This window comes from Antechinus flavipes, chromosome 2 (assembly GCF_016432865.1).
Source record: "Antechinus flavipes isolate AdamAnt ecotype Samford, QLD, Australia chromosome 2, AdamAnt_v2, whole genome shotgun sequence".
NCBI lineage: Eukaryota > Metazoa > Chordata > Mammalia > Dasyuromorphia > Dasyuridae > Antechinus > Antechinus flavipes.
In genome coordinates this window covers 613,017,169-613,043,345 of record NC_067399.1, presented here as the reverse complement: position 1 = coordinate 613,043,345, position 26,177 = coordinate 613,017,169, and the positions used below count along the sequence as shown (strand labels likewise).

Sequence of the window (26,177 nt, the reverse complement as noted above, 5' to 3'; positions counted from 1 at the left end):
CTCTATTTGTCTTATCTCCTTATGCATTTCATAAGCTACCAGCGGGCAGATACCATGTCTGCAATTTCCTTTACTAAAAGAATAGAGCATTGGACTTAGGATCAAAAAGAAATAAATTCAAATCTTCTCTTGTATATGGATTAGAAGGTGTGTGGGGAGAAACACAAGAAATTATCTAAGAAAGTATAGGCTAAAATTGAGTTTGAAGAGGTCCTTCTGAGATTCCTTTACATCCAAATCTATAATCTTATGATGATATGATGTGTTGTATACTCCAACATTTTCTGCTTTTCTTTAATTCCTTTTATTACTCTTATTGTTAAATGACTAACTACATTTGTCCTTTCACAGTAAAAATTAAATTTCCATCCTGGGAATGTTTCTATTTTTTTTAAAAAAGGAATTGATGCTAACAAAGAACTTATTTTAGAATGTTAGTTTTATGAATGACTTTTCCATTTGGGGCCCCTGGTAGAAGTTAGGTTTTATTTGATTTAGTGATAAATTCAATGACAAACCCAAAAGGCTGCAATAGTTAGAAACTGGAGAAAAGTGGAAAGAGGTTAGTATCACAACAATGAGACTTGAAGGTGTGGGTGTGTATGTGTGTGTTACTTTCCTGGTACTTGGAAGAGAGATGGATGCTACTATTTTTCTGTCTCTATTTTATGAAAATTTTTTCCCTGACATTTGTTCTATCAGTACATAAGTATGTTGACCTTCTTTTATTTCCTGAATATTTAATATTTCATTCCATATCTTCTGACTGCAAATCCAATCCTTTCCCTGGCCACATCATGATGGATTTGGAATCGGAGGACCTAGATTCACTCTAAACTCTGATATTTGTGAACTGTGTGATCTTTAGCAAGTCACCTCCCTTTTCTGGCCCTACATTTCTTCATCTATAAAATGAGCTCCAAGTCTCTGATGAGAACTTGAAAGGGAACACAGCCGGCCTGACTGTGGGCTTCTTATCGCAAGTTCTCATGAACTCTAGGGAGGGGAGGCTGCCGTAGTTAGACATCCAGATCTGTTGGCTGGGTGGGCTCCAGGCTTACTCATTGGAGGGGCATTTTCCTCTGCTTCAGGCTACCAGCCATTTGTGTCCAAGTCCAATTCTCTGGAATCTCTTTAAAGACCTTAAAGGGCATGGCCAAATGGGCACCTGGGACCTTCAGGAGGCAGCTCCGTGTCCCCCGGGCCCAAGGCCCTCCTTTACTCTGTTCCTGTACTATTGACCCAGACGTTGGCTTGGGACTCTGATCACTGAGGCCCTGTCTCAAAGTTTGGTGTCCAGGTCCTCCCCCTTCAAAACAAAACAAAAACAGACCGGGGATGGCTTTGGGTCCTGCCCAGGCTGTCTCCACCAGCTTCTGGTAACCTATTCCCCAAGCTACCCCCATTAGCTTCTGGTAATCTATTCCCCACCCTTGGCTGCAAAATTCTGCTTGTTGCTGGCTGAGGCTTCAGCTGTTACTGCCTTCCACTGTCCGACCCTCCTGGGCCAGATACCAACCCCCTCAAATAGAAGGTTCTCATGATATAGGGCAACAGGAAGTCCATTTGCCATCCCGATGATGGGTAATAACTTGGAGGATCATTCTGGGGAAGGAAAAGATCACTAAGGAAATTATTTATGTTTTTTTTAATTTCATTTAAAAATTTGACTGTTTTAAAACAGACGTGTGATTTCACTGATGTAGTAAACTCTCAGGGAGGAAATCCCCCCTACCAAAGGTAGATGGGCACTCCCAGGAACTTAAATGTTTAGAGAGTTGGGTCCCAGCCAACTAAGAAATAAAACACCTGATTTTAGGGACAAACAGTTACTACGGGGCAAAGGCCCTGCTTGAACCCAACTCTGACTGGCTCTGAATTCAGCCCTCTCACCAGCATGTCACACTGCCTCTTAATATGTTTTTTTGATGCTGCCTGTTTTGTTATGTTGTAATCATTTCTGGACATGGCCTCCTCCCCACCCTCAGTCTAAGATCAAACCCTCCCTGTACCCAAGAAAAATAACTAACACAATGAACATGTCTAATAATTTCTGCCTTTGGGCTCTCTGCTAAGAGGGGGGAAGCTGCTTTATTATTATTATTATTATTATTATTATTATTATTATTATTATTATTATGTTAGTTTCTTAGAATTTGGGACAGCTAGGTGATATGGTGGATAGAGCACTGTCCCTGGAGTCAGGAGGATGTGAATTCAAATTTGGCCTCAGACATTGGACATTTTTTAGCTCTGTAACTCTGATTCTCTTCCCCCCCTAAAAAAAAACCCCCAAAAACAAACAAGAATTTTGGGCTACTTTTTGCTTTACATGGCTATATTCATATTATACATAGTGTCCTTTGGGTTCTTCTTCTTTCATTCTGCCATGGTTAGTTCAGATCTTCCCATCTTCCTTGGAATCCTTCATAGTTTCTCTTTGTACAATAATTATCCTTTGTATTCATATGCCACTTCGGCCATACCCCAGTTAATGGACACCCACTCTGTCTCCAGTTCTTTGTTACCACTGCGAATACTTTGATTGGAGCTTTCTTTCCATTTCTGACCTTCCTGGAATTTTGGGTCCAGCAGTAAGATTTCTGGGCTAAAGGGTATGAAAAATTTGGTGACTCTCCTTGTATAAATCCAAATTGTTTTCCAGCATATTTGGCTGGAGCAATTGCCAGGAGGATTCCTTTTAAATCAGACTGAACAGATGGTGATAGTAAAAGCCCAAATTGATATACTATGGGAGTGACATTTTTCTTTCCCTAAGTAAATAAGAAAAGGGTCTGGTTGAGAAAATAAATTATGATGACCATGGTAGCATTCATAATACACTTTACAATTTGCAAAGAATTTTACAAATATTATCTCATTCTCCCCCCCCCCACAAACTTAGGAGGTAATTGTTATTATTACACTCATTTACAGATGGGGAAATTTAGACCCAGAGAAACTAAATGGCTTGCCCAGGATCACACAGCTTAGTAAGTGTCTGAGTTTAGATTTGAACTCAGTGCATTTTTAATTTAAATTTTCGGGTTCTGAACTTTAGTTTTGTTTTTCCAGCTTAGATTGTTCATTCTTTAATGAATGATTTGAAATTTATCCATGTATCAAAAGTTTACCTCCAATGATGTAGGTTAGAGGTCCTTTATAACTTAATAAAAGGTTTATGTGAAAATTATCTTCTTGCAAGTAATCACAGTGTGATTGTGAGGTTTAATAAATTAATGTAGGTAAAGTACTGTATAAATGTTGTTTTTATAATATCTCAGCTCCAACATTTAGCTTTCTAATCAAAATTAAGTTACTTGATTTTTCCAAGACATTTCCTCATCTATATAATGAGGATCAATCAACCAAGCAGTATTTATTTATTGTTTTTATGAATAAAACACTCTGTTAGTTGTTAGGGATACAGATACAAAAATGAAAGTCCCTGTCCTGAAGAAGCTTACATTCTAATGGAGAAGACAAGCACACAAATAGATATGCACAAAATAAATACAGGATAATTTGAAGATGGAGTTGAAGCATTAGCAGCTGGGGAGAATCAGGAAAGGTTTGAGGTGAGCTTCTAAGAAGCAGAAAATCAGGATGGAGTGCATTTCAGGCAGGAAGGAAGAGCCTGTGGAAAGGCATGGAGATGATAGGAAGATGATAGGAGATAATGTTTGCAAAATTGAATAGAACTTAACAGACATTTCAATTAATCATTTATTAAATGCCTATTATGCACAAGAAGCTAACTGATAGGATCCAAAGACAAAGAGACATTATCAGCAGCTTTCATAGGGACTATCATGGGAACTTGTTGCCTCAAGTCCCTTTTTTGCTCTCATCTTTGTATTTGTAATACAGGACAGGGAAGTGGAATATTTGTTATATAGCATAGGGAGATATAATATTTCTTATAAAGAAAAGGGAGAAGGATTTTTATCTAGAATGGAAAAGTGGAATGTTTGTTATAAAGAATAGGGAGGTGAAATGTTTATAAAGGATGGGGAGGTGGAATATTATATAACATAGGGAAGTATAATGTTTGTTATATAAGATGGGGGAAGTGGAATGGTTGTTGTATAGCATAGGAGGTGAAACGTTTGTGGCAAAGAATAGGCAGGTGAAGTGTTTGTTAAATAGGATGGGAGGCAGAATGTTTGTTGTATAGGATAGTAAAACACTACTCACTTCATAGGGTTGTGTGGAAAGTGATTTATAAATTTTCATGCATCAAATAAATGTGATCATTTATTATTAATCACCTTAATGTTTGCAAAATTGAATAGAACTTAACAGACATTTCAATTAATCATTTATTAAATGCCTATTATGCACAAGAAGCTAAGTGATAGGATCCAAAGACAAAGAGACATTATCAGCAGCTCTCATAGGAACTATCATGGGAACTTCTTGCCTCAAGTCCCTTTTTTGCTCTCATCTCTGCAGTAACTGATCTCTGGCTTCTCTTTCAGCTCTGAAATACTGGAAATCTATGAATAGCACAAATAAGGCAAAAACTAACAAAAATCCTTACATGAGCTTCATAGATGTGAAAAAGTTGTATTTCAAAAGAAACTGATATGACATAACATTTATGCATTTATTCAAAACTTACCATATTGCAGGAGTTATTCTAGTCTCTATTCTATTTTATTCTATATTTGGCACATGAAGCCAAAGCCAAAATTATCCTTTGCTCCCAAGGAATTTACATTTTGTAGTATCCAACAATGTGATGCCTTCAAGAAGCCAACTTTCTATGTTCACAATTTATGTTCCATTGGTTATATTCATTCACTTTGTTGCATCTCATGAGAAAGTATAGAGCTATCAGTGCCAAGTTATTCCTACTGGAGGAAAAAAATTCACAGTATAATGTGTCACTAATGTCCCACTTATACACAAAGAGTAACACATGATTTATTGTGTGTTCAATGTACAATTGTATTAAAATTGATGCTCGTGCTACCGATATTTGTGAACTGGATTTTATGGATGTTCCCAAAATGTTTCTTCCCGTATATTATTCCTGTCTCTGTCCTTTGTCCTTGGGCAGTATGATTTAACAGAATTTCATTTAAATAGACATTTATTGTCTATAATATGCAAAGTGAAAGGCTGTTTGTGGTGTAGTAGACAGAGCCTTTGCCTTGGAGTCAGGAATTATTGGGATCAGATCTTAATATTAGCTGCCTCTGAGGTCTATAGACAAACTATCTCTTATTTCCACAAACTTCCCTCTAACACTATAAATTATAGAACAGATATTAATTTCTATTGTAGAGGAAATTTTGTCATTGGAAAGTGTCCCACATTGATGAACTCAGAGGTTTGCTGCTTAGAAGCTCTTCTCACACAATCCTAGGTTCAGGACTAGGCTTCTGATATAGTGGAGAAAAATATTTATTTATTTTAACATCGATTTTTAAATTTTGAGTTCCAAATTCTCTCTCCCTTCATCCCTCCCTTGCCCATTGAGAAGGCAAAAAATAAAATATTCATTATATATATGAAGTCATATAAAACAAATTTCTATTTTAGCCATGTTGCAAATAAAGTAAAACATAAGCCCATTGGTTCTCTCATTATAGATCATAGTTAATCGATCAATCAATCAATAAACAAACATACTAAGAACTTACTTGTTACCAGGGAACTGTGCTGAATGCTTGGTATACAAAGAAGGCAAAAATAACCCCCATCTTCAAGGGACTTGTTTATTCTTTGTTCTTGAAGGGGATCAGGGATGCCATGACATGCAAGTGAATTGGATTTAAGCGAGGAAAGGATGTGCAAGGTCACCTGTCTCACTTTCTCCTCCAGTGGCCAGTCCACTGCGTCCAGTGGCCGGACATAGATCAGGAAGCCTGGAGGTGGCCCTGGATGCAATGGGAAACCTTGGCTTTTTTTAAGCTAAGGTCTTTAACAGGCTCAGTTATGGAGCACATAATACAAATAAATAGCTAGATATAAAATGCATATAGGGAAAATGGAAGGTAGGCTCAGAAAGCAAGGCTTGTATAGCTGGGTGGACCACAAAAAGCTTCCTTCAGGAGGCAGGATTTCAACTGAGTCTTGAAGCAAAGCAAGGATTCTAAGAGGAAGGAGTAAGGAGGAACAGGATTCCATCATGGGATAGGTGATGGGTTGTCACAGAGAGGAGGAATGAATAAATCAATATAGCTGGGCCATAGGTTATGTGCAAGGATGTAAAGTGAAAGAATACTAGAGAGAGGATGGAGAACTTGTAAAAAGTTTTAAATGTCCAAGTTCATGCTCCTAAAGGGAACAGGGAGCCACTGGAGTTTACTGAGTAGAGATAGCATGGAAAGACCTGCCTATGCTGACCTTAAGAGCAGAAATTTAGAATTTGAAGGTCACATGGCCTAACTCTCTTATTCCATAGCTGAGGACCCGAGACCCCAGGATTGGAAGTGTTTGGGATACAAAGCGGCCCAGATCCTTCGGTTCCAAGTCCAGGACTGTTTCCACTCTAGTAGGGTGTCCTAAATGTTTGCCTTTTGTCTTTCAGGTAGATTTTGTGGTGACAAAGTACCAGAACCCCTTATCTCCACGGACAGTCGCCTTTGGGTCGAGTTCCGAAGCAGCAGCAATATCCTGGGCAAGGGTTTCTTTGCTGTTTATGAAGGTCTGTAGTAACTCAGCTGTGAGATTTCCCTTCTGGGGCATCTCAACCAATGACCCCACTCTCCAACCATTCACCTTCTTCCCACCCTCCAAGTGTGTATGAGCTATACCTGGGAGCCTTTAAGGGTGTAGAGGTGGGACATAGGGATACCGGTGGTGATGGCGTAAACTTTGCCTCGGTTTACCTGAGACCATCTCTTGTGTCCTGGAATCAACAGGTCAATCATACTCTCTACAGGATAGACCTTTCTTCCCCTATACATCAACACTCTGGGCCCCATTTCCAGTTCTTTTGGAGAAAATCATTTAAACCCTATACACATGCTGTTAAGGAAAACTATTTGACAGGGAACAAATAAAATGACCTTGCTTCTAACTCTGAGACTGTCACCTAGGAACCTCACAATATAAGAATTTCAGAGACAGAATGAAGGTCACCTAGTCTAACCCTGACCCAAACCATCATTACCCAACAAGTGGTCATTCAATCTCCATTTAACAATTTCTCATGACTTCATTTATATCATCTTCTGTCTTCCTTCTATACTGAAATGTTTGTGTTTTTTCTGAGTATTAAGTTCATAATAAAAGAAAAATTTTTAAAAAGAGAGCTTTTTAATGAGAATAAATTCATTATACAGGGCGACCCAAGTCTTAGTGCAGATTTAAATTTGTAAACATGGATACCAAAATAGCCTATTTTACTTTGGGGATTAGTTTTAATAGGGATTTTTTCCCTTATATTTATAACCATATCTATCTCTATCCATATATATAGATATACATATATACATATAAAATGTATATAAAAATATATTTTTCATATATATATTTATATATATGTGCAGGTCATCTTTTCAATTTCTACACATTTCTCCCAGATCTGCCTTCCTCATGCCAAGCAGAAAAAGACTAATCTATCTTCTACATCTTGGGCCTAAAGGCAGAACTTTTCATGTTGTCTGGCTCCAAGTCTTCTCTTTTCTGAACTTAACATCTCTAGTTCCTTCAACCCACTTTCACTGATTCTTTCCCACCCCCTTCATTTATTCTTTGGTTAAAAAAAAGTTTCCTTATCTTTGGGGACTCCACAGTGCACAGAGCACTGGGCCTGAGATCGGAACAACTCACCTTCTTGAGTTCAGATCTGGCCTGACAGTTATTATCAGTGTGACCCTCTCTGTGCCTCAGTTTCCCCAACTGTAAATAATAGCACCTGCCCCGAAGGCTTGTTCTGAGGATAAAATGAACTAATATTTATAATTTACTTTGCAAACCTTAAAGGGCTATTATCTAGTCCAATTTCTGCATTTGACAGATGAGACCTGAGACCTGAAAGGACGTGACTTATCTGAAGTTATATGTGGAAGAGCAGCAACCTGAATTTATATTTTCCATCTCTAAAATTCTTTGCTCTTGATAATCTCTAGTTGAAGTTATTTTTTATAAGGATAAATTATTGATGATGAAATCATTGCTGGATGGTCATTTTCCTCGATAAGATTCCCACCTGTAATCAGTGACTCTCATACCTTTGCAAGATGCTCCACCTAGTGGTGAGAGCTGGCTCCAGTGCTGTACTGTCAGCACTGGTCCAGATGTGTTAAACACCTACCCATTTGTGGGTAACAGCCTGCTGAGCGTGGTCCAGAGCCCCCCGTCCTCACAGACCTTGTTGGGGGGACGTGCTCCTCACCTATTTCTATCTTTGTCTCTGAAGCTATATGCGGGGGAGAAATTCACAAAGATTCTGGCCAAATCCAGTCTCCCAATTATCCGGATGACTACCGGCCTTCCAAGGAATGTGTTTGGAAGATCACGGTTTCTGAGGGGTTTCACGTGGGACTCACTTTCCAGGCATTTGAGGTGAGCCATTCTAAAAACTTTTTTACAAAAAAAGAAACCCACATCCATAGTGCATTTAATAGACTTTTATTGAGAATTTAGTAGATGCAGAATACATTTATCCAGATGAGATGCATGTATGTATATGTAGTGTGTGTATAAGTCTCTACATTTACATGCATGCTTTGCATTGCAGTTGTCATAAGTATCTTGTTTTTCAATGTTATTGGAGAGCTATGACTGGTATGAGAGCCTCTTGAGCTGATAAAAATTGAGCCATCTTTCTTTCTTTGTCACTTTGTTCAGGATAATATCTCCAGGTTGGGAAAACCATAGCCTCTGACGTGGCAGGATGGCTAACTACATCCTGGATCTATTTCATAATAAATAATAAAGAAGGATTTCATAATCCTTCTGTGATTGAATCAAGAGAAGAGAAAGTTGTGTCCCTTTCCCTCCCTCTCCCCCAAATTAAATCCTATTCTCAAGAAGAGCCATAATTAGCAGTTATTTTGCCTGAAACTGTACAAAATATACCTGGAGGAGGGGATACACAAGTCAGTTTTTTAAACTGGCACACAAGACCCTGAGAGGTCACAGGAATGATACCCAGGATAGGACAAAGGCAGGAGAGCCAAACCTGGCCAGGGATTGACTTCCCCTGCAATATAGTTTTCAGCATGCCCCCGGTGCTTTCGATGTGTTGGATACAACTCTGATCACCCAAGCCTAGTTACAGCTCTATTCCCAGGCCAAGGGAGTGAGGGTGCCTGTTGGTCACCCCCTAATTTATGCCTCTTCTTTCAGATTGAGCGCCATGACAGCTGTGCCTATGACTACCTGGAAATTCGGGATGGGGCCACTGAAGAGAGTGCCTTGATTGGTCACTTCTGTGGTTATGAGAAACCAGATGATATCAAATCCAGCTCCAACAAGATGTGGATGAAGTTTGTATCAGATGGCTCGATCAATAAAGCAGGGTTTGCTGCCAATTTTTTTAAGGGTACGAATCAATCCTTATCACTTTTAGTAAAGAGTATTTATTGGCTTGTTTCTAAGGATCCCAAAGAACTTGGTGAACTTCAATACTGATGGCAGTGAAATGAAGAAGGCCATTATGATAATCCCTAAGGCATCTTCCAATTCTAATATTCTTTGGTAAAAGGGGAGGAGTGATACCTACCAGAGCCCTTATTTTTATAATGGGCTTTATATTGGAAGTTATAACTGATCAATAATTAGAACTTAGTCTTGATATCTAAAACACAAAGTGCATGGATGGTTATGCGTGTCAATCTAAGACTATAAGTCTTTAGTGAATAAAATAACCACCGTGTAATGGAATTAGGACTTGATAAAAGTCTAACCAGGCCCCTCTCCTAGACCATAACCGGTAGTGAGACATATATCATAGCATTAATTCAGAGACACTGGTACTCCCTAAGGCAGGGGTCCTCAAACTTTTTAAATAGGGGGCCAGTTCCCTGTCCCTCAGACTGCTGGAGGGCCGGACTATAGTAAAACAAAAACTTTGTTTTGTGGGCCTTTAAATAAAGAAACTTCATAGCCCGGGTGAGGGGGATAATGGTCCTCAGCTGCTGCATCTGGCCTGTGGGCTGTAGTGTGAGGACCTCTGCAGGAGAGAGAGAACCCCTTGGCAATGGCAGATATTCTTCCAATCAAATTTGGATGATGAATCTGTGGGGAGATTAAGATTCTGGGTCAGAGAGATGCTGTGGATCACTCCAAAATTGTTTTAGGGAGCTGAGCCCAATTTCTGCTCCTGTGGGATTATGCCCTTCTGCAGGGGGTGTTTGGGAAGGCTGTAAAAGCCTTGAAAATCTTATCAAAATGGCAGAAAATCCAGAAGCATAGAACTTGGATTCTAATCTTGGTTCTACTAGGTGGCAACCTAGAACTAGCATGATCTTGGGTAAGTCAGATAATTTCTTGGGGATTCTGTATCTGTGAGATAAGGAGGTTGGAATAAAGTTCTGCATTTGTGACCCTACTCCCAGGGCCTAGGAAGGTGGAAGAGCACAATGACAGAGAAAGAACATGGCATAGGCTGGGGTTTGGGGCAGGCCTTAGTAGTTCCAAGGCTAGAATGGCCAAGTAGACCTGCCTTGGGCCTTGGTCCATCTCCCTTAAATATGTTCTAGCCAGCTCCAGGAATGCCTCAGACACTGGAATGTTGTGTGATCTCAGCCTGTCCACTTTTCAAGTCTAGGAAGGTCTCAGGTCTCCCCCATCCCCCTTCCATCTTTTCCTAAACTTAACTCAATAACCATATCCTGTTTTGAGAGAGAGATGGATGGAATGAAAGATAGAAAGATGTATAAATAGCTAGATAGCTGGACACATACACAGCAAGAGGAAAAGAGACAGAGAGAGAGAGAGACAGACAGACAGACAGACAGACAAAGAGAGACAGACAGGGAGGGAGGGAGGGAAGGAAGGAAGGAGAGAAAGAGGGAGGCAGGGGTAAAGTGTGTATGAGTTTGGTAACTTTCTATGAGTAAGAAAAGTCCTCAATAAGAAACAGATTAGAATCATCCAACTTGAAATCTTTGAATATGAAACTTAATTTTAAAATCTAAGTAAAAATCTAGAAGGAGGAAGCATGATGCAGTGGAAAAGGTAGTATCTTAACTCAGAGGACATGGTCACATTGACTTTGCCATCTTGGGAAAATTACTTACTTACTCTAGGTCTCAGTTTCTCAACCTGTAAAATGAGCAAGTTGGGATAGATGGCCTTCCAGTTCTTAATCTGTGATGCTAAGTAGAAATAATTTCCAGTATATTTTGGATGCCAGCCAATGCACGTGGAAGAAAATAAGGAAGCTCTGACCACATCATAGAAATGACTGCAATGAAAGCAAGTGAATGCAGGAAGTCTTCTCTCTCAGGTCAGAGAGAACATGGCTGGGGTCTCCCAGCACTTAGGAGGTCTTAGTCCACTCTGGAAGTGAATCCAAGGTAACGTGAAATTCCTGACTCAAAACCTCCCTCCCCCCCTGTGCACTGATGAGCTTGCTCTGTGATATTAGGAATGGCCTCAGGACTAGCTGGACACTAGACCACTTGGTAAGAATAAAACGATGGGTTCTTTTGGTCTCTGGAATGGCGATGTGGGTGAGAGGAGCCGGGAAGTCCTGGTTAATTTTCAAAGTCAAGTTAGTTTTTGATGTCCCCTCTCCCCTTCCTCTGCTTCGTGGGGCTCCCTCTGTCTCACCCCAAGCCCCATGGTCTGCTCAAAGCTACTTCCCATGTTAGTGCACCCCTAATATAGCCTGTGCTCCTATCAACCGACTCTGACCTTAGAACATCTGCTGAGCACTAAGTGTCAGGGAAGACATCTGAAGACTTCACAGTGAGGTATCAATGACTGATCCTCCCCTTCCCCTGCACCCCGCTCCCCTGCCTCCCCAGAGGTGTTGGCTCATTAACCCACATAAATATCTTATGGGGAGAATTCCAGACAGAACTGGGGAGATGCTTTGAAGCGGAGGGTTTCCCTTAGACCTCGCCTGCACCGGATACTGGGAAGAGAAGCTCTACAAAGGAGGAGAAAGGAAGTGGGCCCCCCATTTGGCTTCTTTTTCCCACAGCAGCCGGCTTCCTGTGAGGAAGCTGAAGCTCAGACAAGGGGCAAGTCCACAAGGAGCTGCCCTCCCTTAACTGAACGTGCCCTGGGATCCCAGGGCTTCCCCTTCCCTACTTCCCAACCCCACCATGGGGTGAATAGACCTGTCAGCCATGGAATGCTGGAAAACTTGAGACTGGGCTACCCTGCCACAGAAAGAGCAAAACCTCATCAGATCCCTGGGTCTCATTGGAGCTTATTGCTCCAAACTGTTACCCCAAATCCCTTCCGCTCTCTTCCTGTTTCCTCATCATCCCCTCTCTCCATTAATTTCTTTTGAGGACCCCGCTATGACTTACAAGACAACTTTATCCCCAAGTCTCTGTTCTGCTAAGTCGGTCTTTTAGGCGAACACTGGACACAAACCTAATAAAGCCGTCTGGGAGCTCAGGGAAAACCCAGAGTTTGCCCCCTTGAGAACTGAGAATCTGCGCTCCTGAGCTTCCAGCAAGGCCGTCCCTGGGCATTCAGTAAGGGAAAGAGGGGAAGTTGGTCTCTGGAGTTTCCCTTCCTCTTATGCCTCCTTACAACACTGCATAATTATAACCAAACATCCCCTTTGCTGTGTATTAGATTTACTTTTTCTTATTTTTTATTCAGTTGACTCTAAACTCCTCATCTCACGTTTGATTTTCAAATTTTCTTGTCCCTGGTACCTGCTTACACTTCTCAGAAGCTGGAGCCTCTGTTGCTTATTTTCTTGGTCTCCCCAGCCAGGATCTTTTCAAACACGGCCATCCGTCACTGGGCTGTTCTCAGGCTTTTCTCTGAGCAGCGGACGCCAAGAGCATGTGTCAGGTTTTCTTAAGTGAAAAGGATGGGAGGGTAACTACAAACACGCTGCAAAGGAGGAGTACCAAATTTAAACAAAACAAAACAAAAACCACTCTTGCTCCGGTGCCAGTTGGATGGAGACGCGGCGTTTCGGGCCAGCTGGCTAAGAACACCGGGACCCGGTGCCAACTGGCATTTGGGCCTGTTTTCTGTTGCCAGATGGCAGGTGTTGCCTCAGCACTCTGTCTGATGGTGCCAGGATGCTTACCAGCAAGTAAAACTACTCCGATTTCTTGCCGATTTGGGAAATGATAGTAGCATTTACCGGTTGGCAGTGCTTGCCAGCGAACATAAGAAAATAGCAACTGCTCTCCTAATACTGAGCCAGGTCCGTCCAGCTTCAAGTCCTGTGACTGAGTGACAGCAGGGGGTGTTTTGCAAAAATGCTTGGTTCTCTTCCAAAGCTTGGAAACTTGCCCCAAACATCCCCCTCCTTCCTAGGCAGCCCATGCACTTAAATGAGAGTTGAGGGACTGGGAAGGGTCCCTAATTTCCATACTGATGGCTCCTCCTGGAAACTGGTAGATAAAGAACTAGGCTCTCTCTCCATCACTTGCCTCCTGTGAGTTAAGATTACACTCCACACAAGACTTCTTCTTTACTTTCTCTAAGTGAAGGCCTTCCCTATACCTGCACCTAATCCATCCTGCTTCCCTGTCTTATCTTTCAAGTTATGAAATTACACAGTAACTAGGAAGTTGTTTTTTTTTTTTCATTATATTCCAGGTAAGTCTTGTTTTCCTGCTTTTGCTGCCAATACTATGGGAATGAAAAGGAGATAGGGATTTTTTTTTCCATTAAAAATGAGGCCTTTAGTCCTGGCTTCTTCCCCAGTTTTCTCAGAAATCACTGAATTTCTAAGATAGTTGAGACCAGACAGCATCATGTACCTGATGCTCATGGCTCAAAGACCTTCAGTGAGGGGGAGACCTGTTGCCTCCCAAGGTAAATGTGTATGTGTGTTTATACACATTATAAATAAAAATTTCCCCAATTACATACAAAACAATTTTTTAACATTTGGATTTTTTTAAAGTTCTGAAATCCAAATTCTATCTCTTATAGTCTCCCTAAGACAGTAAGACAGTTAGATATAGCTTATACATGGGCAATCATGCAAAACATTTCTGTCTAAGACATTTTTGAACCACTCTACTTAATAAGATGACTCTTGGTTTTTCCAATAGTGTCTCCACATTCCACCTCATCGAATGCAGGCATCTTTGGCACAAAACTAACCTCTTGTGGTTATTATTTTTTCAGTCATTCAGTCATTTCCTACTCTTCACAATTCTGTGGGCCATTCTGTCCATGGGGTTTTCCTGGCAAAGATGCTGCAGTGGTTTGCCATTTCCTTGTCCTTGGATTAAGGCAAACAGGGTTATGTGGGGGGGTCATAGAGCTCATAAGAGGCAAGGCCTTCCTGACTCCTGACTCAGAGCTCAATCCCCTCAGCCACCTGTATAACTCAAATTTTAAAGCCTACTGCAACCAGTATTCTTAGGAAGTCTTCCATCCATGAACTAACCAGGCCGGACCCTACTTAGTTTCTAAGATCTGATGAGATCATTCATGGTCAGGGAATTCTGGCTATAGAAGGAGCAAACTTTAGCATCATGGAATTTCGGGGTACAAGGTATGATCTTAGCCACTTTTTAAAGCACTTTACAGTTTATAAAGTTAACGTCCTGTGAAATCCTCCTCTGATATTTGCTGCCTGTATATTGTGGGTAAATCACTATTTAGTTTCCTCAAAATAAGGGAGTTGGGCCAGATGGCCTCTAAGATTCCTTCTAGCGCGCTCTCTCTCTCTCTCTCTCTCTCTCTCTCTCTCTCTCTCTCTCTCTCTCTCTCTCTCTCTATATATATATATATATATATATATGTATGTATAAAAAGTTTATAAGTATATAAAGTTTATAAAGACATGATTTTCTCCCAACACAAGCTGGGAATAGCTCAGATTTGAAAGTATAAGACAAACCCCTTGTTTGCTTTTAGGCTCTCATCTCATCCCAATTTGAATGACTTTCTCTATCATACTGATTCCACGTCTCTTGGCTTTAACTGTGGGAAATCCTTTGCCTTCATGGGGCTTCATGGTAGAACAGTGATATATGTGAGTGTGTGTACATACTATAAATTTGGAAGATGAAAATTACATAAAAGAGAGATAAACAAAGTGAAATGGGAGAAAAGTGATCACTAATAATTGGGGGAGATTGGGAGAACCTGGATGAAGGAAGTGAATTCGGTCTTGAGGAATGAGTAAAATGGGTAGATTGGGAAGAAGTACATTTTAGGTACAATATGAATAAATGAATGTAATTAAAACCTATTGAAGTTGTCAAACAGCAACTAGTCTAGTTTTGATGGAAGATAATATTCACAAAGGAAAATGGTGTGATATGTACTGAAGAATTTGTTGGGAGCCAAATATTGCAGGCTTTGAATACCAGTATAAATAATTTTAACTTTATTTGGTAGACAATCTGGAAAAATTCAAGATTTTGGAAAAGTGATATAATCAGACTGTGTATTTGCAAAAGGTATCTGGAAATAATATAATAGAATATTATTAAATATAGAATAGGAGAGATTAGAATTAGGAAGAATAGTTAGAAGGGTACTTTGTTCTAACTAGGCAAGGATCAATGAGGATCTGGATGAGGATGGTAGAAATAGGAGTAAAAAGGAGATGAGAATTGGTAAATAACTGAATGTAGGTATAGTTGCCAATTAGTAATGACTCATATATTGGTAGCCATTCACTTCCTTTTAAAATATAGTTAATTTCATTTCTTTTTCTTTTTAAGTGCTTGCTTTTTGAACAGAGCTTTCAAGGCATATATATAGAGAGAGAGAAAGAGACAGAGACAGAGACAGAGAGGAGAGAGAGAGGAACTCACATTCTACTCAGAAACCACATGCCTATACATATATGTATGTGTTTATATACATGCATACATATGTGTATATATGTACATATGTGTGTAGACATATGGTTTCTGAGTAGAATGTGAGTTCCTCTATTTTCTTATTTCTAGATCTTATTTTCTCTTAAAATTTTTTATTATGAATTTAACAGTCAATAAACATCTCAACCCTTAAAAAGCAATAATAGTATCATGAATGAACATAAGTTTTAAAAGACATATGCATATTAAATTTAATAAAGTAGTTGCAAATTTTCCATTTGTCTGTGTCTCCTGAGCTTCTTTTTGATATCTTTTGAATATTTAAAAAAATTGATCTTTTTTCATTTTTTTATTTCTATTGCTACCCACTAATTTCTACCCACCTCCAATAAAACTCTATCCCCTTTAACAATTAACATAATCTTTCTTTTTTTTATTTAGTTATTTTTTTTTTAATTTGCTGAGGCAATTGGGGTTAAGTGACCTGCCCAGGGTCACACAGCTAGGAAGTGTTAAGTGTCTGAGACTAGATTTGAACTCAGGTCCTCCTGACTTCAAGGCTGGTGCTCTATCCACTGTACTATCTAGCTGCCCCTAACATAATCTTTCAAAGTGATTTTCCTTTGTATCATAGAAGTTATTGTAGAAATTACTGAATCATATTTTCTGACATATTTTTAGTCATTGCTTCCCTCTTCTTACTGTTGTATTGAGGATACAGAATATTGAAGTGTATCTTGACTTAACTGGGGGTGACCAAGTAGAATTCTTCAATGACTTTCTCTCTGTTGATTTTTCACAGAATTTCTTTGTTGTTCTAAAATGTATTTATTTATTTTGCCTTATTCCCTGTAACAGATGTTGGCACATCAGCTGCAGTTATTTTCCTGGTGGTGTTTTTGCTTAGGCTCACCATGAACCTGGCAAGACAAAATGACTGAGTGCCCCATGAAATGCCTCTTGTTGCTATTGGGTACACAATGAAACCAACTGTTTCAGTTCCTTAATTTGTTTTTCTGAGGATAACCCAGGATCCATCTTTTCACTAAGCTACAGCTTCCTCATATTCTCTAGCTTAGCAAGATTGCTAATATGAATATCATTCAGTTCTTCTAGTAATATTTGAACTTAATATAGTCCAATGGAAATCAATAATCATTTCTTAAATGCTTACTATACTATATGTCAAAAACTGTGCTGTAATTGAAAACCATTGAAGTTTATTGAAGGTGTGGGGGAAGAGTTGACATAACTGGATTTATTCTTTTGAAAAAAAATCACCTTGGCAGCTGAGTGGAGAGATCAGAGCCTTGAGGCAAAGAGACCAGTTAGGTTTTTGCAATAATCCGTGTGGGAAGTGATGGGGGTTTGAACAGGGAGAGTGGTTTTGTGAGGGAGAAAAAGATGTTGAGAAAGAGGTGAGAGAAATTCAAATAGAAAGACAGACATAGACACAAAGAGAAAGAAAGAGAGAGAGGAGGAAAGGTGGGGAGAGAGAGAAAGAGAGACAGAGAGAGAGAGAGAAAGAGAGAGAGAGAGAGAGAGAGAGAGAGAGAGAGAGAGAGAGAGAGAGAGAGAAAGAGATTGATTATAAGCAGGATGGAATGGCAGTTCTAAGTATTTAAATAACCCCCCATTTAAGAGCATGGATAGTTTAATTTATATTTACAAATGGTCTAAAAGCTGTGATTTTTTTTTAGTACCGTTTCCACCCCTCTGCTCCTGCAGAAGAAAATCTCACTGGAATAAGAGCCATTTAAAATTACCATGGCTTATAAATTTACTATGAAGTGGCCAATCTACCAATGATGAGCCTATCTGCCCTTGGCTTGTCTGATTTGGGGGCAGCAGGTGCAGCCCGTCAGTGAGGCAGCATTCATGCTTTTCAACTTGATCGTTCCTACCAAAGTTCACAATTCACTGACCTAGACTTAGAGCATCCAACAAGATTGCTGTGCTATGAAAAAGCATTGGAGTATGACTTTTGTGGAAATTTATTTATTGACAAATGAGGTAAAACATAGAGGAATAATGGGGACTAGATAATGGTGTGCTGATAAATGTTCCCCTCATGTACACACACACACACACACACACACACACACATACACATGTATAAATAACACAAATACACACACACATATATATACATATACATGCACATGTATGTATATACATATAATATATATAGATTATGCTTTTAAGTGTAGGCTATTACATCACTTTCTTAAATCTAAACAAAATTTATAAAACAATACTCAAACCTTAATCTGTATTTGCCAATTTCTGGAGTATTGGTACTCACACCAAGACTTAACAATTAGCTCTCGAGAGCTCCAGTCCACCAACTGGAATTGGACCTGAGATTTCACTGGTATTAGGAATTCTCTGGGAGGAAATTCCTTCTACTAATTTCACTTAATGCCATCTCTGTAAACTGGCGATTTAGAGAATTACCTAAAGCAGGAGCTGGAGATTTATTGTTGTTGGGCCAAATTCTGTGTGCTACCTTTTGTTTTTGTAGGAAGAAAAACTTAGAATGATTTTTAAGATTTTCTTAGCTTGCAAGCCATATAAAAGCAGGTGGGAAAGAATTTGTCTCTTAGACCTATTGGCTGCCTGAAGTACTGGGAAGAAGAACACTATGTCTAAGGTCACATAGCCAGAAAGTGGAAGAGGGAGAGCATATTCAAACAAAACATATAAATCTCTTGAGTCTTTCTCAATTTGTACTTATTTATTAACTTTGGTTAATAATATAAATCAGTTCCATGTTCATAAAAAGCATTTCTTCTCAGTGTCATATGATATATTTTTTTCCCTCATATTGATATGGAAACTCTCCAACATTTTTGGAAAGTTTGAATACATTATGACCACAATCTTTCCCAGTCAGTAGGCTTATTTATAAATCACCTCAGAGAGTTTTTAACAATTAAACCACGATTATAGGAATTGATAGCTAAAGAAGACCTTGACATCCAAATCCTTTTGAGGAAATTGAAGTCTACAGTGGTTAAGTACTTTGCCCACACAAATATTAAGGTCATATAAATATTAAGCAGCAGACATGGAATTCAATCCCAGGTTCTCTGATCCAAGTCCAAGTCTCTGGCATAGCAGATCTTTTCCTTATAGGTCATGTTCCTTCAACAATCAATACTTTTATGGATCTGTGATCTGCTGGACAAAGAGACCCCCTCCAATGATGAGACTTGCGCCTCATCTTCCCAAGCCCCATCTGCCCAAGCTATCTGTCTTCATGTGTTCCTGTCAATCCACCATATGGGAGCCACTTGGCAAACTGGGGGCCTTCCTCTAGTTCTCTTGGTTTGTTTGTTTGGGGATTTTGATGGGATATAAGGACTGTCCATCAGTAACCCTTATGTGACTGACCCACCTGTTTTTCTAATTTTAAAGCTCTCTGATGTCATTTTTTACATTGCTTCTGTAACCCATTTTTCATATATAATGTATATATTATACTGCTTATATTTCTGCTTTTAGGAGATTGTCTCATCTACCATAAAATATCAATATAGATTATAATATAATAGGGTTATAGATTTAGAGCCAAAGAAGCCTCAGAAAACTAATAATAGTAATAGTTAGCATTTATATAGTACTTTCTATGTGCCAAGAACTATGCTAAGCACTTTACAAATATTATCTCATTTGATCCATGTAACAAATTTGAGAGGTAAGTGCCATAAGGCAAGCTTGGGTTAAGTGACTTGTCCAAACTCATACAGCTGTAATTATTTGAGATCAGATTTGAACTCAATTCTTCCTGACCCCAAGTCCAGCTCTATCCCCTGTACCACCTAACTGCCCCATAACCCAGGGAAGTTAAATCAATAATCAGTTGACAAGCATTTATTAAGCCCTGACTGCATGATGGTGCTGTCCTATTGAATGAATGATTGAAGGTGACTTAAGTAGGAAATTGTCAGAGACAGAAGAATACTGATGTTAAGAAGATTTTGTTTTAGGGAGAAATTTGGGGATCATTAAAAGAACTGCCAGTTTCTCAAAGAAAATGCAACCTGTTTTTCTCTTCCTGTTCAATTCTACATCCAACTCATTCATGTGTACTGCCTAAAACATCCCTTCTTTCCTTCCTTCTTTCCTTCCTTCCTTCCTTCCTTCCTTCCTTCCTTCTTTCCTTCCTTCCTTCCTTCCTTCTTTCCTTCCTTCCTTTCTTCCTTGCTTTTTCCTTCCTTCCTTCCTTCCTTCTTTCTTTCCTATCTTTCTATATTAATGCTATGCCTTATAATAGTTTCCAAATGTGAGACTGGTACATAGTTCTTAGGGTTTCCTTTGAACTTTTCTTATTAGTGAAATTAATTTTAGTGATGTCCCATTAGTATTTCTATACTTCTAGTTTCTGTACTGCACTAGATATGGGAATAGAGAGCAAGGTCAATTAAGTTGGTGCATGCATAATGGCAAATTACCTTGTTCCCCTAACAGAAGTTGATGAATGTTCCTGGCCAGACAGGAACGGTTGTGAACAGCGTTGTGTGAACACACTGGGTAGCTTCAAATGTGCTTGTGATCCTGGCTATGAACTGACGGCTGATAAGAAAACTTGTGAAGGTGAGTGATTGGCAAAATTGTAGTAGGATGATGTTGAGAGTAAAGAATGAATGATGATGAGTAGATGTATGGAAATGGTAGAAATAGTAAAAGTATTCATTATTTGATGGTCTTTTTTTAAAAAAAGATATTTTTTAATATTTAAAATACTTTTGAATTTCAAATTCTCTCCTTCTCCAGCTCTTTCTGCATCCATTGAGAAAGTAAACAATATAATATTGATTATAAATATGAAGTTATGTAAAACATTTCCATATTAGCCATGTTACAAAAGGAAAAAAAGCAAGAAGAATAAAGTGGAAAATATTATATTTCAATTTTCACTGAGAATTCAGCACCATCTCTTTATGAAAGTGGATAGCGTTTTTCATTATGAGTCCTTTGGAATTGTCTTAAATCATCATATTGATCATAGTAGTTAAGTCTTTAATAGTCAGTAATTGTCACAATATTGTTATTGTCATGTACAATTATCTCCTAGTTTAGCTAACTTCCCTGTGCATCAATTCATCTAGGTTTACCCAGATTTTTCTGAAACCATCCCTCTCATTATTTCTTATAGCACAATAGAATTCCATCCCAATGAAACCCTGTGATTTTTTAGCCATTCCCCAATTGATAAGCATTCCCTCAGTTCCCAGTTCTTTGCCACCACAAAAAGATCTTTAAATATTTTGGTATAAATGGATCCTTTTCCGTTTTCTTTGATTTTGGGATAAGACATGGAAGTAACATTGTTGTGTCAAAGAATTGTACAATTTTATAGCCCTTTGGGCATGGTTCTAAATTGTTCTTCATAATAGTTGGACCAGTTCACTGCTCTTCCAACAGTGCAGTAGTCTCCCTACTTAACTACATCCTCTTTCATACTTGTCATTTTCCTTTTCTGTCATGTTAGCAATCCTGATAGTTTTGAGAGGATACCTCAGAGTTGTTTTAACTTGCATTTCTTTAATTAGCAGTAATTTAGAGCATTTTCCCACTTATAGTTTTGATTTCTTCTTATGCAAACTGCCTGTTTATATCCATTGACCATTTATCAACTGGGGAATGGTTCTTTTTTTTTTTTAATCAATTTGGCTCTGTTTCCTATATATTTGAGAATGAGACCTTTTTTGATCAGAGTTGTGACAGTAACTGAATGATTAAGGATTCATTATGTTTCATGTCAACAGTTTCTCCTTTTATAGGTGACCAGGGGACTTTGCCCTTAGTCCCTTGACATTTTACTTTTTCTAAACTCCTCTGAATTTTGACAACTCAAGGAACCATACTTTCTATCTTTCCTCAAACACAATACACAAAAGCTGATGAATCCACATTCTAGCTAATTAACTTATCAACTTGGACAGGTCATTTATCTGTGCCTCAGTTTCCTCATCTGTAAAATGAGGCAGTTGAACTGGATATAATCCTTTAGGTGCTTTTCAGCTCAAAATCTATAACCCAAGGTTCCTAAATACCCATCATTCCCACATTCCCTCAGTAACTTGATGCTTGCTTCCAATACTTGCATTCCAGTTCCCTCCCTCTTTTCTTTCCCCTGTTTCCATGCATTATAGACTGAAAGAATTCTGTTTATTTACTAGGAAAAGAGACTATCCATATTCAAAATAATAAACTAGGTTAATTTGAAAGGCACATAACAAAAATCTACCTGGTCTGGTATGATTGGCACTAAAATTGTAAATCATGTTTTATTAATAAAAATTTTTATATCACATTCATTTTCTAATAAACCCTTCCTCTCTTCCCCCATTCCAAATAACAGGCAAAAAATTAAATCAAAGCACTTGATATGGGAAATATATCTGGCAAAGTATGTAACATTCTTTACCCCCAAGATACCACCTCCTTTTGGAGAAAGAGGTAATTATGTTCCATCATCAGTCATCTGGAGCCAATATTGACCGGCCCATAAACTTTAACTCAATTTTCAAAGTTTAACATGGCCTATTGTATATGCCAAAAGCACTGTGCCACAGAACTCAGTGTTCTTGTGGCTTTACATGTTACTGAATAGCTTCCTCCACGCCAGAATTCCTTCCACCTTTCTGTAACCTCTTCCTTCCTCCACCCAATCTTGGGCTTCTGTAGAACTGGTTATACTCTTCTAATCCCACGCTTTAGGTCCACATTCAGCCCTCTGAATGATGCTTTTGTTGGTGTTCCAACCATTTTATTACATGTTCACTTTTCTTTCTCCCCTCCCTCCCCACCAGTAATCAAACAAAGAAATGCAAAAGGGCAAATGGAGAAATTTCCCAACATCCCAAAACACGGATGGGAATAGAGTTTTGGCCAGATACAGACTTGGTCCACATTTTATGTACACTTATTTTTAAAAATCCAATGATAAGAATTCCAATAGGGCTCCCTTCAGGGATTTCAAAAAGGTAAAAACTATTTATTTTTTAATGAACACATCCAAACAGGAGCCAGGCAAGATTTCAGGGGATTTCGGATGATTCATCATTTCTTTTCCCTGAAGAACGTGGGATTTGCCAGGACACTGGAACACTTAGAATTTAGGACTCATTGATATATGTATTTGTTCTTTCCCTCTGCAGTGGCCTGTGGTGGCTTCATGACCAAGCTGAATGGCACCATTACCAGCCCTGGATGGCCTAAGGAATACCCCACTAACAAAAACTGTGTGTGGCAAGTGGTAGCTCCAACCCAGTACAGGATCTCCCTGCAGTTCGAAGTGTTTGAGCTGGAAGGCAATGATGTAAGTTCCTTCCCTTTGAGTTATTGATGAGTTATATGGAGAAGACCCAGAGCCACAGAAATCTCTGAGACAGCTATAGACAGGGAGTGATTCTTCCCTGGTATTTGGCAGGAAAAATCCTGAGGAGAAAAACTCCTGTTGAGTTTTTTTTTTTTTTTTGACATTGGGATTTCAGAGAATTCTCTCCATCTGCCTCTTGTCACCTGCATCCCTTTCCCCACCATGAATTCTCCTGACCTGTTTCTAGTAACCCACTGACCTCTAGTGCAGGAAAACTGGTAGGGAATTGGCTGAAAAATAGAGCAGACATTGCTCTTAGGGAAGAACAAGAACCCTGGACCTCAGTGTTGCGTGGGGAGAGAATGAGATTGATCTTAGCTGGAATAATGTAGTAGCCTATTTTATATATATATATAAAAAACTTAGTAGCCTCTTATTATTGTAGACTATGTATCAGAAGGGACTCCAGGGACTATGTAATCCTACCCAGAGACATTAAATGATTTTCCCACAGAAGCAAAGAGTAACAGACCTGAGATTCAAATTCAAGTCTCCTTGACTTGCGTCAAAGTCCCCTCCTTTGGGACTCCAAATCCAACTCTATTTTGCTTTTTTCTTATTAGTTGAATTATTATCAAATAGAAGACTCCCTATAGAGTTCAACCTCTTAAAAGTAGGGCTAGATCCCTGTCCAGATGAAAAAGCTAGGACCCAAGAAGTCCAAGCTTGCCCCAGTCAAACAGATGGCAAATGGCAGAACTGAGATTGGAACTCAGGGCCCTTTGACTGTATGATCCCATTTCTAACGTTTCTTCTGCCTCTAAATCTCAGATCCTGTCCCTGCCCATCTCCGTGGGTCAGATGAAGAGGCTGTGCTAACTGATCATTAAGGTCTCTTCCAGCTCTGAATTCTCTAGTCCCTTGACAGTGAGGAATCATCCAACAGAGAAAGATGCACTAACTACTATGATGCTCCCCTGATAGACCTGTGACCCCGTCACAGTACCTTGCCCCTAGATGTGTGATACAACAATTTCTGGCTTAATTTCTTAGCACTATTTACTTAAGATAAGTCTGTCATGCAGTTAGTTAGCTAGAGTCTGCAAAATCAAGCTTGAGATGTCAACTCCAGATCCACTGTTAACTGTAGTTTCCTGTTTTACCGGATAAAAATCTTCTCCTGCCATCTGTTCTTTAGGTTACAAGCCATTATCGTTTTTATTTATTCTTTGAAATTCCATCGTATCCATCCTGCCCATGTAACCAAAACCTATGTAATTGAGCTCTGAACTCACTGGTTTTTTAACAATTTTTGCCAAATTTTTAGTCCTTAACATCTATTGAATTGGATTCCATAAAGAAATATATGTATATTTTTTCCCATAAAATGATGACAAATGTGGTAACAAATTCTTCTGTCAAATAGATCAGACTCTTTTACCCAACTTGCATTTTAATTAGTGAGAGAAGTCTTGTCAGAATTCACATCATTCATGCTTGAGGCTCTTAAAGCTCAGTCAAGCAGCTGGATTTGGGTCTTTTTGGCAGAATATGGATGTAATTTGGCTTTAGGAAACCTTGCCTGAAGACTTCCCTGAGCTTTCATCACGAGGAGGAGGAATCCTGGGTTCTCAATGTGCAGTTTAAAAATCTGCCTAGCTAATTTCAGAGAGATTCATTTCCAGAAGTTGGGCCATAGGGACCAATGTGGGTTTTTTATTTGCTTGTTTTTGCTAAGGCAGCTCATGATAAAGATCGATTAAAGTGTGGAAGGGCTGCGATCTGGGTTGGTGGAGAGAACATTCCCACTGACAGCATTCTAGGCATTTGCTATTAGCTTTGAGAAAAGAAACAGCAGTAGTGACCCGGTGAGAGAAGTTAGGAGTCTTGCCCTCCTCTCTTGCAGATTTGTAAATATGATTATGTGGAGATCCGAAGTGGGTTGTCCTCTGATTCCAAGCTTCATGGAAAGTTTTGTGGCTCCGAGAAACCAGAGGTGATTACCTCCCAAAGCAACAACATGAGAGTGGAGTTCAAATCAGATAACACTGTTTCTAAACGTGGCTTCAAAGCCCACTTCTTCTCAGGTACGTGGATGTTTCAGAGATAATCAACTCATAAGAACACAGGAAGTTTTAGAAAAGAAGAAGGGCTTGAGAGGGAGGGAATTTCAGGTCAGGAGACTTCATGAGCAAAGACATGGAGGTGAAAATGAGACAGTTAAAATGGTAGAACAGTAAAAGATCCTTGCTTTTGTGTTGACTAGTAGGAAATGAAGTGTAGTAGGTGAGGTGAGGCAATATTTCCAAACTCAAGCAATTTATCAATCCAGAAACAATTGTTAAGATCTTAGTATGTGCCTGACACATACTGTTTTTGTTTGTTTTGTTTTTGTTTTGTTTTGTTTTTTAGGAAAAACAACATGCTTTGTAGATTCATAGAATCCCAAATTTAGAGTTGCATGGAGTACAGGAGAATGAGTTTATGTAACAGATAATCAGAAGCTATAATAGGTTCTTAAATAGAGAAATGGTATGTTGAAAGTAGTGTTTTAGAAAAGCTAGTCTGGTGTTTGAGGAGATAGAAGGTGGGAGAATTTGGTGTTGAGGAAACTAAACACAAAACTGTTTTGGGAATGAAGTGATGAAGACTTAACTAGGGTAGAAGCAGTGGGAATGAACAAGGAAGTGAGAATTTAATGTAAGGGAATTTGGAGGTACATTTTAGATTAAGATTCTGAAGATATTGGGGCTCAGGATGTAATTTAGAGAGTCACAGTTATAAATGTGATAGTTGAAGCCTTAAGGGAAAATAAATTCATGTGTCGGGGGAAGAAAGAAGGAGGTGAAGATGGCAAAGGGAGCCTGGACACATTGAGTTTTTTCTTCTAGGCTATCTTACTTATTTGTTAAGCATTTTCAGTTATTACATAAAGTAAGACTCTA

The 26,177-nt window shown here is 39.0% G+C and overlaps 1 protein-coding gene across 1 annotated transcript in view; it reads left to right on the top strand.

The window, feature by feature from the left end:
- The window catches only part of TLL2 (tolloid like 2), a 123,181-nt gene that overhangs the window by 79,946 nt on the left and 17,058 nt on the right, over positions 1-26,177 (top strand). Inside the window, exons 11-16 of the mRNA XM_051973821.1 lie at positions 6,542-6,658; positions 8,378-8,523; positions 9,310-9,505; positions 20,376-20,501; positions 23,072-23,232; positions 25,139-25,319. Of these exons, the coding sequence (XP_051829781.1) occupies positions 6,542-6,658; positions 8,378-8,523; positions 9,310-9,505; positions 20,376-20,501; positions 23,072-23,232; positions 25,139-25,319 (927 nt within the window). The remainder of the gene's footprint in view (positions 1-6,541; positions 6,659-8,377; positions 8,524-9,309; positions 9,506-20,375; positions 20,502-23,071; positions 23,233-25,138; positions 25,320-26,177) is intronic.